This window comes from Kwoniella mangroviensis, chromosome 3, assembly GCF_000507465.2.
Source record: "Kwoniella mangroviensis CBS 8507 chromosome 3, whole genome shotgun sequence".
NCBI lineage: Eukaryota > Fungi > Basidiomycota > Tremellomycetes > Tremellales > Cryptococcaceae > Kwoniella > Kwoniella mangrovensis.
Window position 1 is genome coordinate 1,634,185 of NC_088829.1, and position 17,171 is coordinate 1,651,355.

A 17,171-nucleotide genomic window follows, 5' to 3' on the forward strand; every position below is an offset into this window, starting at 1 on the left:
AAGTAGAGATCACACATCTCATAGGGGTGAACTGTATAGACCCCTTACATATATATTCCTTACATGGATGCATATACTATATACTATATACCACACTAAAGCAGCTTAGAGCTTTGATTGATGATCCGTTCAGTTCGGAATTGCACTATAGATCGGATCTAATCGAGGGACACAAAGGATATCTTATCACACCATCATCACACAAACACAAACACATACACACAAACAGTCAACTTCAATTCCAATGTACAGACCATGCATGATATACAGTACACACCCTATTCACCCGGTACATAATAATTATATCTCCCCTCATCTTCCCACGGTCTTCTCTGTTCTCTCGACACTGTATGACCTCCATACTCCAGATCAGCCCATGATCCCACAGGTCCAACAGGTCCAGGTCTAACTTCCCATCCTTCACTACCCCGTCTCACCCTCGGTAATCTCTTACCGGAAGGTAACGGTCCCTCATTATGATCATCATAATCCGACAAGTAAATCTCAGGTGAGCTGGAACGAGAATTTGATCCGGACGATATCGATCCGTATTCCCTCTCTTCTGTGGATGAATATCCTTCTTCTCCGTGATTACGATTAGGAGGAGTACGTGAATAGCCAGATCTAGATCTGATTTGACTATTTGATGGTCTCAGATTCGGATTGAACCCCTCATTACCATATATGAAAGGTGATGTACCGTTAGGTATAGGACGAGGGTTCGGTAGTCGAGTAGGATCTTGTGGTGGCCATGAATATTGTACATTTGGATCTATGTGACATCATTGAATAAGTCAGCTTGTCGTACGCAGATGATCAAACCTAAAAATATGAATTATGACCAAAGTCAATCTCAGATCTTTCGCGATTCAGAGATCAAACTCACATTGCTGCTAGACCATATCATCATCGCTTCTTCCTCTACTCAATCTCACCCTCTCTTCCCCATTTCCACTCCCCGCACGACCAATACTACCACTCCCACTGCCCCTGATCACTGCATCCCCACTACCATACCCCATCGGAACGAGAGCTGGCCCACTCAAATCCCTTCGCGGAGCAACGATATCCGCCCACTGTTCACTAGCCGACTCACCACCTGCATCAGGATTGACGAGGAAGGACAATCCATCGCCACGCATGGGTTGAGGCCATAGCCACAAGAGGGGATTGGGGCCTAAGACCGATTTGACGTTTTTCACCAGGCCAATGCTCTGCGTACAACAATCAGCTTTGGTATTGTATCGCCTTGAGAAGACATGATGATAGCTGAGAGATGTATATGCTCACATAAGGATATTTTATCTCCTTGATCTTGCCTCTCCTCACCAATGTTGCTACTTTATCTTTCTCCCAACCTTCGATGGTCGTACTATTCCCGCAAGCTAGGTAGAGATGGTACATTGAGAACATCCCTACGCAAAGCCACACAGGAGCACAGGATGCAAAGTTGAATACGAGGAATAGAATATCGGAGAGAGTGGGTTCTTCCTGTGGAGTGCAATGAAAGAAGTAAGTATTAGCAAACTATCCCTACGACTGAATGTGACTTCTGAGTTATGCGTTAAAGGTTGAGTAGTATGGTTTCCTCACATGATAGCTATATGACATGAAGAATACCCTCTTGACCATCATGATGAGATGGTACGACGTCGCTATGTCTACCCAGAGGAGGAACCGGATGAAATGCCCTTGGTTGAAGAATCCAACACAGTTTGCTATCCAGGGGCAATGGTCTGTTATAGTCAAAGATCAGCTTGATAGTATTCACTGTAGGAGATTAGGATGCACTTACGATCAAGCTATAAGCATAAACACGGAAACAGGTAATCGTATATCAGTTGTGTAACTCCTGCGATTTCCATGAACATACCTTGAGCTATGTACAATAGCGAACAAGGATATATCAGCATTGAATTCGTTTCGAAGATTTTGCTCGGAAGATGACTCACGATACAAGTCTTGCATTGCCTACAATGATGAGCTGCAATGTGAATTAGCATCATCAGCTATACCGTTTTTGAAAATAACACGTCCAATAAGTCATCCACTCACCCCTTGGCGGTTTGTAGTGCTCACAAGTCTTACAATATCTCGGAGCGTGATTCCCCTTTTTCACTTCCTGCCCCTCCATCGAACTTAGGTTTGGTCTCTAGCTCATTTCGTACAATCAGCACATGATTACGAATACGTTTAAGATAAGATAATTCTTAGTGTCGGATTGTGCAGTTGCATTTGGACTGATGGGGACTCACCCATCCATGAGGTACACCGCCAGGAGGGGTAATAACGCATAATCGATAATTCCAAAATACCATGAACACGCAGAAACTACCACTTGTCAATCAGCGATCACCCGGTATCAAGAGTGCTTGGTAGAACTGACTTGAATGGTACGAGCAGTTTGAGCAAGTCCACACTGATGACTCTACCGTACCATGGCCAGACCACGAATATCTGCGAGGAGAATGAGATGAAGGAGATCAAGAGGGAAGTACCGATGACCCTGCGGGCGGACAATCGTCAGCACGTACCAATCATAGGAATGAGATGGACATACCATGCTCTCCCCCAATCACGAGCCATGATGATGTCGAGACAGACAGTCGTTACTTTGCTACCAGATTTCCCCCGATCAAGGTCAAGGAAGAAATACAGTGCAAAGACATTTGAGATGCCATGAAACAACGCAATTCGAAACGCGTGTCATGGCCGATAGCTGTGCGAGTGAGACAGGCCAATGCCCGAAGGTCATACTATACTGCAGTAAGCTAACATGACATGACATGACATATGCCTGTCTATACACAAGTCAAGAGTACAATGTACAGCCCACAACATACAGACACACGGATCAGATATACACAGGACTCATCCAACGAACAAATTGTCCAATCACAGTCACACAATACAATACAATCATAACATCCTCATTCTCATCCCTTCATCGTCCCCATCCCCATTCCCATCCTCTTCACCCACACCTAAAGCCCTTTGAGCCTCTCTCTCTTCCTCCCAATCGATCCCTTCCCCTCGCTCCAACACCCTCAAATAATATTTCCTAGCTGGGATACTAAGTCCAGTGGGGAGGTTGGCAAGTATATCCCGTCTTCTTCTTTCTTCTTCATCTACACCCTCACCCTCTGGCTGGTCTTGTTGAGCAGCCTGAGCTTGAGCTTGACGCTGGTTCTCGCCAACCACAACCCTCATACCTCTTTCTCTCCTCCTTATGGCTCTACCCCTCAAGCTCTCCCACTCAGGTACAAGCGTGATGAACCATAATAAAATAGGTAAGATCAACTGAGTCTGGATTCTCGATGGTCTAGATCGAGGTTCAGGTAATAACGGATTCTGTCCATCACCATTTAGGTTCGAAGGTGGTAAGCGAAGTTGTCTGGAATCTGTGGATAAGTGGAATCGAGCTATCCAAGATGTAACGGTCGATCTACTGATCCTAGCTAGATTGGGTTGTCGATTTGCACCATTAACATTGATATTGACGTTGGCAGGGGGATTCTGACCGTGACCTGGAACATTTATCGCAGGACCGGTTGCATTTTGTCCCTGAGCTTGAGCTTGAGGTTGAGCTTGATCTTGTTCCTGTTGATTTTGGTTTTCGTTTCCAGCTTGAGCTTGTCGTTCCCTATTCCTAGCTCTGATTTCCCTCGTTACTCTTCCAATATTACTCAAAGCATCTATAATCCACCAACCGCTCGCTAAGCCCACAATAACCCAAAATCGATTGTCGTTCCATTTCATTCCCCTCGTCATCATCCATACCATCGCTGTCATCTTCAATGCTGACCAGAATAGGTGAGGAAGGACGGAAAGGGGTATAAATGGGATCCGAATATTGAATGTTCGTCGATAAATCACTCGTCTATTCGGATGTTGACCTTGACCTGAACCTTGGGTTCGACCAGGTAATGTAGGAGTATGTTGGATTTGAGGTTGAGTAGGTGTCGGAGGAGGTAGAAGAGATTGGTCATATATCGGTTCAATGAGTGGTAATAGCGTCGTGATTCGGAGATAAGTCAAAAGGTGAACAAGCTGAGAACCGGTGAGTTGGGACAATGCCGGTAATTGCAAGGTATATATCGTCCCGCTGCATCACACGACAATCGCTGGAGATCAGCCAAAGTATGCTTAACGATTTGAGATTCGTACTCACTCAACCTCAACTTGTACCTTGTCTCCACCCTCACTCATTGTTCTACCAGTTGCTGTGGCCCACAAAGCTCTAATGTCTCTTTCCACCCCCACCCTCTTTCGTTGTTCCCATATATTCTTCATATCGTCCCCCGTATCACCCTCAAAGGCAATCTGCCAATTTTCCCATCCTTCTTCTCTACTTTCTCTCGAGGCCGCGAAGACCCTTACTACGCATATGATAGCTTCCCTTGCTTTTTCTTGGGTCATGGTAGGACGAGGAATCGTCTCATCCCATTTCAACGGCGATATGCCTAAAAGGTTGAACAGGTGATGTCGTGAGGTGAATAAGAGGTAATGTATCGTATCTCCCAGAGCTAAAGAGTTGGTATTGGTGGCTGAGGGTAACGAGGGAGACAAAAATGGTGTTGAGGGGATTGCAGAATTGACATGATTGATAGTCTGCTGAGGAGGTAAAGGGAATTCGGATAGGTTTTGATGCATAATACCAGATGTAGGGAGGGGTGTGACGGGTATTCGTCTAGCTACTAGATGTAATACATAAACGTGTTCTGGGTCGATCTGTTGAAATCATCACAAATTCAGTATTAGACATACTAGCGGAACGAGGCTTGTCTGTACTGACCTTGCCAATGATATCTTGCAAGGTCTCATTATCCCTAACGATTCTACCATGATAGACCACTCTCATACCATCCTTCTCCCATGTACCAGCACCTTCAAGTCTTCCATGTATCAAATCATCTTTGATGGACGATATAGTCTTGGTAAGGGATAATGGCCACCCTTCCTTTCTTCTCGATCGAGTTCCACCCAAATCACCAAAAGGAGTTTGTATACTTATCCTCACAGCTCCACTTGGTGCAGCGTCGTCATTGTTGTCAGGATGGGTGTACGGTGTACGATGTCTTATTGAAGAGGAAGAGGGTGGGTCCGCTGTGTTGGGTCCTGGTTGATGTCGGAAGGAAGTTGTCAGGGTTGGCGAAGGGGGAGGTAGAGGTGATGCTCCTCCGTTGGTGTGATGAGGTTCCGTCTGCATATTCGCGAGAAGGCCTCTGGAGAGATAGAGAGATGAATGGCGGGTGGTACCAAGATACCGAAAACCTTAGATGATCATAAGATTGTATTGGGAAGAAGCAGTTTATCACAATATATGACATACATTCGACGTGGAAATACAGACATGCATCACCACATCATCCATCATCACACTGACACTGCACTGCGAGATATCAACCCACCTTCGGAGATCGCCACCGATCACTCCCCCTTGGCAATCATTACCGAATCGGGTAATCTACTCTCCCACGTGTCATCAAAACAAATCACAGAGCAACGCGAGTGTTTTCTAGATCTAGTTGAACAAACAACAACAATCAATGACAACGATAGCATCATCTCAAGCAGCTACTACACTCGCAGCCCGTATCCCTCTTCCAGGCAAAAAGTAAGAAGGATCCAATGGCTCTCGACAAGATGGGAGATCCAGCTGCAACTCAGCAAGAGTGCGTCCGTTCGTTATATCTCAAAAGGATCTACAGCTCACGTATCCATTGTCTCTTTGCCCAGTCCCGATACCACCACGTCAACCGTCTTCTCAGCCGAATTATCAACTATAAACTCTCAATTGATCAATCATGGATGGACTAAACGACCCTTGGATCTATCAGCGTTAAGTGCGAAAGATCATAATGAGGTGGTATCGGTGTTATTCGAGTTACTAGGATCGAGCGTGGTAAGTTACCGGTCATACATGGCTCATAAGAAGGTCATTACTGAATTCGTTGACTTTTGGGGTTTTAGTCCAACGTAAATAATCTCGAGGCTATGGCAACACGTCATCGAACATTACAATACGAATACGAAAGGATTCAAAAATCCAACAATAACCTGAAATCGACAAATGTCAAATTACAGCAGGAGACTAACGGTTGGAAAGTACGTTGTGCAGAGGTGGAGAAGAGGTTGACTCTCGAAGAAGCTAAGACGAAAGAGCTGAGAGAGGAAGTACAGAGGGGTAGGAAGGCTTTGGAAGGTGTCAGGGTAGCTGCTCAGGTGTGTTATCTCTCATTTAAGGTGTTCTCCATATGATTCTACAAGTCATCTTCATAATGCCTGCCTTTGCCTTGTTCTTCTTCTTTACCACTCATACTCAAGAAGACTGATCCGAAATTCATTTGTTCCAGCACGATTCCAAGAAAGTGCAAATGAAGTTAGACAAAGCCCTTTCGCAGCTGTCCAAGCAGAGCGATTCACAATCACAGCAGAAATCGTCCGGTTTGGTCTTACTCAATCCTATACCGGCCGGTAGGATTCAACCTGTAGCTGTAAGACGAGTTTCCTTCAATTGTGTCTTGGTTAACACTAGCTTATATCTCATTGGTTGCGATGAGCAGTCCACCGTTTCTCCTTTACTCGAGCAAACACTGAAAGATCTAACAGACATAAGAGAGAGTCTACAAGAAGAGACAGAAGCATTCAGGACAGTTGTAGTATCTACCGGAAATGCTCTGAGGGAAGCATTGGCCGCATCACAAGGTAAAGAGGTGAGTCCAACTTCCTCTTCATACTGCTTCTTCCATTTTCTTCGAGATCTACGGATATGTCTACTAATGCAAGTCATCAACCTCAGCCCCCAGCGAGACTGATGCAATCTCAATTTTTCACCCTCAACACTTTCCAATTGCGTCAATCTCATTTGGTTCAAACCTCGACATTCACTTTCCAATCTTCCTCTTCTACCTCACACCCCTCCATTGCTAACACACGACTACAATCGCTCATCTCGGAGATACATACCAAGCTACTGGATAACGCTCCTCCCCCTCCTCCCGTAATGGTTGATGGGATGTATGCCCCTACTCCTGAAGAAGTGGAGGAACAGAAGAGGATAGAGAGGGAAAGAGAGAGGATCAAGGGGAATTTGGAAGATAGGATTAAAGATCTGGAAGTGGAATTGGTCTGTGCCAAGAGGCAGGAAGAGGAGTCTAGGAGGGTTGTAGATGAGATGGCGAGGAAAGAACTTGAAGCTGCGTGAGTATCGGCACATCATATTAGTAATCCTTAACGTGAGATGATAAGCTAATAAGACATGGTATGGATAGTACTGCAAAAGGCGATATGGAGGGTATATTAGCGAAACAATTGGATCTGATGGAGATTGAACGTAGAGCTATGCGGGATAGCAAAGAGAGCTTAGAAAAGGAGAGAAAGCAATTAGAGGTGAGTTCAGCTGTTTCACTGGTTTTGTTATGAAAAGTAATAGCAGCTGACGGACATATCAATGGTGAAATGTTTTCAGATTGAGAAGCAAAATTTCATCGAAGAGAGGAAACGATCTGAAATGGAATCTTTGTTATCCATGATTCCACCTCAGTCTATTATCACCCAATTAGATCATCTGTCTGAAGATGGAGAAGAGGAAGGAGAAGGAGATGTTCAAATAGATTCTATACCTTCTTCACCTGGCCCATCTACCTATCATGCCCACATCCCATCTTCACCTTCACCCCTCTCACCACTTGTTCACGGTAAAATCCGCACACCGAAACCCAAGAATTATCATACAGTGACCAACCGACGTAAATCCCTAAAAACAAAAACGCCTTTATCGAGATTAGTACTTGAGAAAGCTGTGAGGAAGAAACAAGCTTCTTCTTCTGCCGCTGACGATATAGGATCGAGTGTATTGGGAGTAGAAAGAGGACGAAAGACCAATCTTGTTGGTTCGTCTAGTCAGATTGGAAGGACTATGTCACCTTCTAGGAAAGGGAAAGAACGGTCTACCTCTTCCCAAGGAGTCGGACAAGGACGGAGCTTTGGATTGGGTAATCCACCGAAAATTACTTCGGGAGGAAATCAAGCTAGATCAAGTTCTGGAAGTTCAACTTCTACTTCGTCCACATCGACGAGTAAAGGAATATCGTCCGCATTCAACAGGTCCTCTGGACCGATAGGGGGAGGAGCGGGAGCACTGAGAAGTTCAACCGGCAGTACTGCTCCAGCTAGGAAAGTCGATTTGAATAAAGTTGGTGGGATAGGTCCGATGGCTGCCAAGAAAGCTAAAGGGGTATGGAGATGATCGGGGTATGAATCATATACACTGATTTGTGTTTAGGTTAGTAGGCCAATAGTATGGACTTTTTGGTGTTTGTTCGGTCATAATGTTTCTATTGTATATCTCATCTCGAAGAAAGGACTGCATCTTCGCGATTCATATGAACATTATTGAGTCAAAAGGAAATAGATTAGAGGAGCAAATCATGATGATGAATGCATTTATCCATCAAGTTAGGTCATATCTGATCTTTTATTATTATACGCCATTTGTATCTCATCTACCCTAATAATTCAGTTACGACACCTATCGACAAACAACCCAAGTTCAGTATCCCATCGAGAATGATTCAGCGAACGGACGAACAAAGATATAAGTAATACTCACCAGCAGCTATAGTCTCACCATTTCTTCTGATCAATACCCTACCCATCTCCTTATTCTGCTGAGAAGTTTCGATAGGTATCCTAGCGTTGTTATTGGATGTCGATCGGAGGGTGATTTCAATCGTTGCTGTCATTCCTTTTTGTAACACTCTGCGAAAACCCAAAGAACATATGATTAATTAATATTCAATGCCCATTTTTCAATCAATAAACAAATAAAAGAGCCTGGATCATCCGAGGACCGAAGTAGATATAAAAATGTGTTTCATACGATAAATGACCGATCACTCACCTAGGATTCTTCTTGGTCACTTGCCCTTTCTCTAAAACGTTAATCAACCTACTAATCGTAGCAGGGAGATTGACCGAATGATGGAACAGTTCAACCGAAGTTCCAATGATGATCGGTGATTGCAAGTCAAATACCAAGATCTGAGTCGTAAATTTAGATACCAATGGAACAGGTAGACTCGTCGGACACAGGATCGTACCGATCGATAAGTTGATGGAATCTATACCAGATAGATAAAGGGTTACATTTTGACCTGACACGGCGTACGGAGCTGAATCTTCGTCTACTTCGATTGCTACAACAGACCAAAATCACATCAGTGTAGTCCTCCTTTTCTCTGTCGCTAGTGCGGAGATGATGGATTAGGCTGAATTACTCACTCCTGACCGTAGCTACCTCATCTCCAGGTATTGCTCTCAGCCTATCACCGACTTGGACCACCCCACTACACAGTCTACCTGATACTGCTACACCCGACGCAACCGCAGTCTGACCTTTGAACACGTTCGATACGGGTATTCGTAATGGACTTTCATAAGGTCGAGAGGGAACTTCGACTTTGTCTATCACGCAACGTCACAAGACAAAGTCAGCTATCACCTCTTCTGCCTGCAATCCGTTAATCTGCTCGCTTCGCTTGACCCACCTAAAGCATTTATCAACGTAGGTCCATCATACCATTCTTTCAATTCTTCAACATCATTCTCCAAGATGTTTATACCTTCCATAGCGGCCAGAGGCATAAATGTAGTTTTGGCAGAGGCGAATCCGGCCGAAAGCAAGAATGGTTTTAGAGCTTCGACGATCTCTTCGTATCGATCCTGAGACCATGAAACCTGTGGGTAAAACAAGATTTAAGCTATCAGTCAATTCAAAATTGTATAACAACTTGAGATAGGAAGACAAATAATCTCCCTAGATGTTTCCGCAGGAATACTGATCATGGGAAGAGGAAGAAACAAAAAAAAAAAAAAAACAAGAGGAACACCCACAAGATCCATCTTATTGATCCCAACGATAATCTCCTTAACTCCCAAACTCCTGACTAACCAAGCATGTTCCCTAGTTTGTCCACCACGTTCAAAACCAGCTTCGAACTCTCCCGGAGATCCATCAACAACCATTAACGCTACGTCCGCTTGGGCCGCACCAGAGATCATGGCAGGTATAAAATCCCGATGTCCAGGTGCATCAAGTAATGTATAATTTCTATGAGGCGTTGTGAAGTGTGTGGTAGCTATATCGATCGTAACTCCTCTACATTAAAAAAGAAAATCAACATCAACATCATTTTCCTGTTCGATCATAGAAATAAATGCAATGTTCGACTTACCGATCACGCTCATCACCCAATGCATCTAGACCCCAAGCAAATGCAAAACTACCTTTCCCAATTTTCTTACTTCCTCTTTCATTGGCTGTTTTCTCCTTCTCACTTAATTCGCCTATATCATATAATAGTCTACCCATCAAAGTGGATTTACCAGCATCGACGTGGCCTATGAATCAACCGCAAAAAAATCATCTCGTCAACGTCGATTCTCACAGAGTGACAGTCCATGCGAAATGACGGCGCCGACAGGACTCACCAACAACGATCATACTGATATTCTTCTTTCCAGACTCTTCCTCCTCTTTCCTGACTTTCGCTATCAATTCCTCAGTCTTCATTGATAACGCAGCACTCTCCTTGTACTTTTCCTTCTCAACTTCCAGATCAACCTCTTGGTCAAGATGCAAACCTGCCAAATCCTGCTGGGCAACAGTCAACGGACTCTTGCTCCCACTTCCCTTATTTGTCGGGGTACTTGTTCCCGACGACCCCGCTTTGCTCGTACTGTTTACAGGCGAGTTCGGCTGAGTCTTGGGCTGAAGTTTTGATTTGGGCGTTGTGCCCGTCTGAGTACGTGGTTTACCTGGTAAGGAAGCTGATTTCTGAGAGACGGAGGCTGCTTTGGCAGCTTTAGCAGCTGGATTTAATTATTCGTTAGCATCAGTCGTTGTTACGTCAGTGAAGTACAGGCAGAAACATAGAAAAACATAGCAACGAATGTGAATTAAAAAAACGGTGAAATGGTGAACATGATTATTTAATGGTACATCTCAAGCCAAAAGTATATCTCTTGATTCTACATTTTACCATCACTTTGAAGTGGGTTTAGAGCCCGTCCCTTTCGCTTGTTTCTTGACTGTCGTATTTAGATCCGCCGTACCCGCTCTTCCCTGCCTCTTACGAAGAACAACTTCATCTGGACTTTCAGCAAAGGCCTCTTCGAATCTCTTAGTTAAAGCTGAGATATCCGTGGCGAGGGGTACATGTAGATTGGTGATTTCCGTATCCGTTTTACTTTGATCGGCGGATGATGTAGATGTGAGGATAGAGAAGAATGTTGAAGGTGATGAAGATGACGAATGCGATTTGTGTTTTTGGGGGACAGTAAATGCCGAGAAGATATCTAGATCATCTTGTACTGTTGAAGTGGAGTTAGGCTCATCAATGGCCATCGTATCTTCTGACAAAGGCGTCGGTGCTGCTTTGGCGGCAGATTCCTCCCTTGCCGCTCGGGCTGCTGCCATCTTCTGGGCTAATTTCGATGATGGTTTTGACGCCGTATCCGAGTTCGGACTTTGCGTGCCACTTGCTGGAGTGGACGACGATGGAGATTTGGTAGGTGTTCGAAGTGGATTTTCGGCAGATTGACCGGCAGCAGCAGCAGCAGCTTCTTTCCGTTTTTGAGCGAGTAAAGCAAGTTTTGACATCGGCTTAGCTCCATTTTCATTCGATGAGACTGCTGTTGCTGTAGGTGCGGGTGAAGATGAAGGTGAAGATGAAGTAGCTTGTTTTCTCGATAGGGATAACCGCTGCAAGGCCGTGAGTGGCGGTTGTGGAGAATCACTCGATGAGGAAGATGAGGGTATTGACGAGAAGAGATTTTTGGGTCGACGACGAGGTTGTTCTTTAGGTGTAGGACGAAGTGAGGGATGTGGAGCTTCGCCTGATTTGGACGAAGCTCAGCCGTATGTTTCTACTGCTTGATATATATATGAAAGATAGGCATTTGTAGAAAGAGGTATACTTTCCGCTAGAGATGTACCACCGAACCCAGAAGGATGAAAACATGAAAAGATGGAGAACGAAGTGGGATTGAGAAAGAGTAATTCAAGAGGACAGAAGGGTAATCTTCAGCTCACCTTTCTTCTCGTGATCCTGTCTCAACCAATGTACAGCTTTCTCCACGTCGAACCAATAATGCCATAAGGAATCGGCGATCGCATCATCCGATATTGGCGGTTTGATATCTTTTAAAGCGTTTCGTGCGACTGGCATAGCCGATGCCATTTGAGCTATTGAGATAGAGAGTGAGCTTGTTGATCAAACTTCGAAGCGATGTGATTAGCTTACCTTGCTCTTCTTGAGAGTAACCTTCCTCCTCTTCCTCATTCATCTCGTCTGAACATATCAAGATGCCATCAGCTCTTGCTCCGCTGTGCTGAAGAAAGCAGACCGCTCACCATCGAGATCCATATTCCTGACAAATCTGTGTCTTGACATTCTGGGCTATTTCGTGTGACAGTTGCGACGGTATACAGATATTGCTCACTTGACGTATGGAGATAAGTCGAAGGGTCAAGGATCTTCAGTGATACTCGTATAGCTTGCTTTTTCTTCGCGATGACCATCCCAACCCAGACCCGACAAAATGGTGACGTGTGGGAGCAAAGAAAACGGAGTAGACGCTCATCTCCGTCCTGCTGGCCCGTCCTCGTGGGAGCCGCGTTCAATCCCTTTGCTTCCGCTTCCGGCATAAGATATGAGATAGGCGGTGGTAGTAGTGACGTGGACGGATTGGGATATAACGGTATACAACGTAAGGCACAGACAGCAGAGAGAGATAACTATGACTTGAGCGAGGACAGTTGATTGATAGACACAGCACATAACATATAAAGACATCAACGTTGATCGACATTCCTCAATCCATTCATACATTCATACCCCTCCTCACACCTTGCATATCGTATCCGTCTTGAAGACATACTTGTAAAGCGAATCAATCAAGATGGAAGCAATCAGACAGAACCCAGCAGAGTTATTTAGGTGAGTACCGTGGTTCCTTCAACCACCCATGGTCCAGCTCACATGCTGATCATCTGCTTTGATAGATTCGTAAACATGTAAGTTCCGCATAGGGTTCTGTTAAATTCTATAGTCTAGCTGCTCTAGATCCGGACCTCTCGCTGGATCATCAGATGCTGACGCTTGCAATCTAGTGGTGTGGGGGGTTTCGCAGTAGCAGGAGGAATTGGGTCACTCATCAATCATTCCTTCTCAAGTATAATCATCGGTATATACGAAGTACTGTGAGTATCTACCATAGAAATCTCACACCTCACTAGAGTCTCATCATCTCTTCGGAGATGACATCATCTTGATTAGATGAACACTACGCATGATGCTCTTTACCTCTTTGTCCACGACTGGCACCGAGCTGATTATATCATATCACGATAAATAGTATCGGTGCCCTCATCATCTTCCTCGAAATTCGTACACCCACAGAAGAACATAAAGTACTTGTACATAAATATGCAAGTTTCATGCATTCTTTCATTGGTCGAGGTGTCTGTAAGTCATCTATTCCGCAGAGGCTTTACTTATGCACTGACCATCAGCTGACTCATGGGTATGCCATAGTCTACCTTTTACTTGGTGTCCTCATGCTCAAGTGAGCTGTCTCGCCAATATTTGATCTCCTATGGGCTTTTAGCTGACTATATCTCTACAGCTACTACACTATTCTGTACGTGTGCGGTACGGTCGTAGGATTTGTGGGGTTAGCATATATCGCATTGAATTTTGTCCAGATGTTCGAAGCTCCCTCGTGAGTAGACTTTCTTTTCATTGATCAATCATTCAATGTCGAACCTTCACTTCTCGGATCATCACTCCTCATAATCCTTATTCCATTAGATGATTCCACTATCTCTAATGATAACATGGCTAATGATCTACCGTTCAATTGCAGAACGATGCAACCTCCCAATACCGATCCCGAATCTCAACCAGTCTGGCAAGGACCTACCGAGTAGGCTACAGTACTTGATCAGTCCCTACAAGACTAGGAGATTTCTTCGATTCCCATATCCGTACCCCGTTTATCTCGCCTAGACACTAACTTCCGGTGAATCAGTACAAATCCGCCCTTGTTTATGATCCTACACTTGAGAGAGCCTTACACCGATCAGATTAAAATAGATGGTAATTACTTATATATCAGTGAATGCTCATATACCATATGAATATGAAATATATCTATACATACATATCAATATCAAACTATGATATCAGCGCTTATGCTAGGTTACGGCCATGACCGCATGTGGTATCACACCATCGGTCAAATCCGTCTGTTGTGCCCACCAAGTTATCTACCACACTGACTTATCCCCTCTTCATCGAGGGTACCTATCTTCACTTGTCGTCTTCTTCTTCTATACCCCCATATCGTCCCATCCATATTTGAATATTCAACATGTCCGAGAAATTTCTCACTCCCTCTTCTCTACCTCTCCCCGCCCAGTCCCCTTATAGCGGCAGGAGGAAATCCAACTATCCCAAGATCCTCCTCGGTGTCTTATTCGTCCTAGCTACATTAGTAAACTTTGGCCCATCCATCTCATCCCTCAACCCATTGAGAAATGATCTGGAGTTCGTAGATGATGAGAATTGGATCGATAGGTTTGATCAAGGGGATATAGAGAAATGGTCGAAATGCCCTCAACAGCCCAAAGCTTTGTTTCCTAATACTACTTGGGAATTGAGTGATGAGGAGAAGAAGAAGGTGGTTGATACGTTCTCGAGAGCTGTCGTGAGTCACTCATGCATCATACCTCCTGTACTTTACTATATAGTAGGACTACGGTTTGATAGATAAGCTGATTGTGACCGTATGACTCGGCGTACTATAGCAAATCCCCACCGAATCATTCGACGATAATGGAGAACCCAACGAGGATCCAAGATGGAAACCATTCTTTGATTTCCAAGCTTGGTTGGAGGATACTTTCCCACTTGCGTGAGCATTTGTCTCTTGCCGTCGTGGTCGTTATAAGCTGACGAAAGCAATATGTCAATGCATATAGTCATACGACAGCTAGAATAGAATACATCAATAGTAAGTCATCATAGAACATTCCGACTCAGCCCGGCCCGACGGCTTCCTGCAAACTCTGCATAGATAGAAACAAGACTGATCAATGAATGTGATCATATCTAGCTTTGGGTATACTAGCCACTTTTGAAGGAACTGACCCATCTCTCAAACCATTGTTGCTGTAAGTGCACGGCAAAACGAACTATCCCACAGGAATGTTAATAATTCTCTGACTCGGCCACCTCAGTATGTCTCACTACGACGTGGTCCCTGCGCCATCTGATACGTTCGACCGATGGACTCATCCACCTTTCTCGGGATATAACGACGGGACGTATATCTGGGGAAGAGGTGCGGGTGATGATAAACCATTACTAGTCGCGCAATGTAAGTGTAACATCTGTTTTGCAAACAGAAAACGGAAACAAAGAAGTTTCCGCCTTCTGCTCTCACTTGAAAACTGTAGACTAACTGATTGGCATGCAATATACTATAGGGGAAGCAATCACCGATCTTCTCGAAAAAGGATTCAAGCCCCGACGAACTATCATCTTCTCCCACGGGAACGACGAAGAAGAGGTATTTGCCAGAAGAGGTCAAGGCCACATTGCACCTTTCTTGGAAGAGAGGTACGGTAAAGATGGATTGTTGATGGTCATAGATGAAGGCAGTGGTCTAATTGATGATGTGAGTGGTCTGATGGATCTCCAACGATTGGCTATTAGCTTTGCGATATTGCGGATGAGATAGGCTGACTCAATGGTTGGTCGCCTAGTTCTATGGCGCTCCATTTGCCATTCCAGGTATGGGTGAGAAAGGCTATATGGACATAGTTGTGAGTGACCGAGCTATCAAGACCTTCGTGACGTATGACCAGCTGATGCTAACTCGATGACAATAGATTTCAGTCGGTACTGCTGGTGGTGTGAGTGGAAAATCATTGAAATTAATCTTCCGAGACTGTTCAACTGATATATCCTTTAGCACTCCTCCGTTCCTCCTACTCATAGTGGTATCGGTATCATGTCGCAAGTCGTCTCAGCCTTAGAAGATAACCCATTCCCCACCAAGGTCAGTACAACTGAAACAGACCTTCATACTCTCAGCTAATCCTTCTAATTACCTGCTTTCTTAGCTCACACCTGCCTCACCCCTCTTGACCTCATTGGAATGTGCTCTCGCCCACTCTCCATCTGTGCCATCACACTACTCCAAACTTCTCAAATCGGAGGGCCCCAAATCATATCCCAAACTTGCCAAAGTATTAGCTAAAGAAAATCTTAAATCGAAAGCTATGGTAGGAACGACTACAGCAGTGGACGTAATCAATGGCGGAGTGAAGGTAAACGCTTTACCTGAACTTGTTACCACATTGATCAATTTCAGAATTGATTTTTCGGAATCTATCAATTCTACTCAAGCGCATGTGAATAGACTCGTATCTCACATTGCAAAGAAGAATGGGCTGGGTTATCATGGATTTGAAAGTAAGAAGAAGGAAGAGTTGGGTGGGAAGTATATTTCAGTAGAATTGTTGGGTTTACCACTTGAACCTGCTCCGAGAACTCCTGCTGAGGGTGGGGTATGGGAGCTATTCGCTGGGACTGTCAAGTGAGTCAACCCTAGACCTAAACCTCCGAGGACAAACGATTGATGGGTTTAACGATATTTTGGTAGAGCTGTCTTACCTGGATCCAACGGTGAAGAGAGAATCGTTACTCCATATGCGTCGACGTGAGTCTTATACCTCCCTCCTTCGATCAAACACTCGCATTGCGTCCAGTGTGATTTCAGCGTGGGCTGACCCGTTATCCATTCTTCACTCGATCGTAGCGGAAACACAGATTGTAAGATGTATTACAACCTTACCAAGAATGTATATAGGTTCATGGGATCATCAGTCTCAGCAAGTTTCAATGCTGTGAGTTAAAACCAGTTCCCTGCATATCCGAGGTAATATGCTAATCAAGGTGTGTTGAATTCGAATTAGCACACTGTCGATGAAAAGTTCGCGATTGAAGGCTACTTGCAAATCATCAAATGGGTTCACGCCATTATTCAAAATTCAGATTCTTACGATGGCGAAGAGTAAGCAATCGCACCATAGGAAC

At 44.5% G+C, this 17,171-nt stretch overlaps 6 protein-coding genes across 6 annotated transcripts; 3 read left to right on the forward strand and 3 right to left on the reverse strand.

The window, feature by feature from the left end:
- Positions 1 to 278: 278 nt before the first annotated feature.
- On the reverse strand, positions 279 to 2,586 carry I203_108429 (uncharacterized protein; the record flags this gene model as incomplete). Its single annotated transcript, XM_065518394.1, has 11 exons — positions 279 to 772; positions 1,097 to 1,214; positions 1,291 to 1,491; positions 1,594 to 1,736; positions 1,796 to 1,802; positions 1,874 to 1,879; positions 1,953 to 1,984; positions 2,056 to 2,152; positions 2,256 to 2,331; positions 2,387 to 2,506; positions 2,561 to 2,586. The coding sequence occupies 11 exons, from the start codon at positions 2,584 to 2,586 to the stop codon at positions 279 to 281; spliced, it is 1,320 nt and encodes a 439-aa protein (XP_065372759.1).
- Positions 2,587 to 2,919: 333 nt separating this feature from the next.
- Positions 2,920 to 5,209, reverse strand: I203_108430 (uncharacterized protein; the record flags this gene model as incomplete). The annotated part of the gene is made up of 3 exons (XM_019148601.1): positions 2,920 to 4,105; positions 4,172 to 4,731; positions 4,796 to 5,209. 3 exons carry the CDS (start codon positions 5,207 to 5,209, stop codon positions 2,920 to 2,922), a joined length of 2,160 nt encoding a protein of 719 aa, XP_019002184.1.
- Positions 5,210 to 5,631: 422 nt separating this feature from the next.
- I203_108431 (uncharacterized protein) lies at positions 5,632 to 8,251 on the forward strand (the record flags this gene model as incomplete). Its single annotated transcript, XM_019148602.1, has 8 exons — positions 5,632 to 5,675; positions 5,740 to 5,905; positions 5,974 to 6,225; positions 6,357 to 6,497; positions 6,567 to 6,716; positions 6,803 to 7,203; positions 7,275 to 7,392; positions 7,472 to 8,251. The coding sequence occupies 8 exons, from the start codon at positions 5,632 to 5,634 to the stop codon at positions 8,249 to 8,251; spliced, it is 2,052 nt and encodes a 683-aa protein (XP_019002185.1).
- Positions 8,252 to 8,507: 256 nt separating this feature from the next.
- Positions 8,508 to 12,458, reverse strand: I203_108432 (uncharacterized protein; the record flags this gene model as incomplete). The annotated part of the gene is made up of 12 exons (XM_065518395.1): positions 8,508 to 8,533; positions 8,615 to 8,763; positions 8,906 to 9,200; positions 9,286 to 9,468; positions 9,552 to 9,741; positions 9,898 to 10,162; positions 10,239 to 10,404; positions 10,495 to 10,875; positions 11,119 to 11,901; positions 12,098 to 12,250; positions 12,309 to 12,356; positions 12,419 to 12,458. 12 exons carry the CDS (start codon positions 12,456 to 12,458, stop codon positions 8,508 to 8,510), a joined length of 2,679 nt encoding a protein of 892 aa, XP_065372760.1.
- Positions 12,459 to 12,966: 508 nt separating this feature from the next.
- Positions 12,967 to 13,996, forward strand: I203_108433 (uncharacterized protein; the record flags this gene model as incomplete). Its single annotated transcript, XM_019148604.1, has 7 exons — positions 12,967 to 13,004; positions 13,070 to 13,081; positions 13,178 to 13,267; positions 13,423 to 13,532; positions 13,602 to 13,632; positions 13,693 to 13,788; positions 13,933 to 13,996. 7 exons carry the CDS (start codon positions 12,967 to 12,969, stop codon positions 13,994 to 13,996), a joined length of 441 nt encoding a protein of 146 aa, XP_019002187.1.
- Positions 13,997 to 14,439: 443 nt separating this feature from the next.
- Positions 14,440 to 17,152, forward strand: I203_108434 (uncharacterized protein; the record flags this gene model as incomplete). The annotated part of the gene is made up of 13 exons (XM_019148605.1): positions 14,440 to 14,775; positions 14,876 to 14,982; positions 15,050 to 15,081; positions 15,184 to 15,241; positions 15,308 to 15,447; positions 15,557 to 15,747; positions 15,836 to 15,895; positions 15,962 to 15,985; positions 16,045 to 16,131; positions 16,196 to 16,671; positions 16,738 to 16,794; positions 16,894 to 16,981; positions 17,051 to 17,152. The coding sequence occupies 13 exons, from the start codon at positions 14,440 to 14,442 to the stop codon at positions 17,150 to 17,152; spliced, it is 1,758 nt and encodes a 585-aa protein (XP_019002188.1).
- Between the last annotated feature and the right edge of the window lie 19 nt (positions 17,153 to 17,171).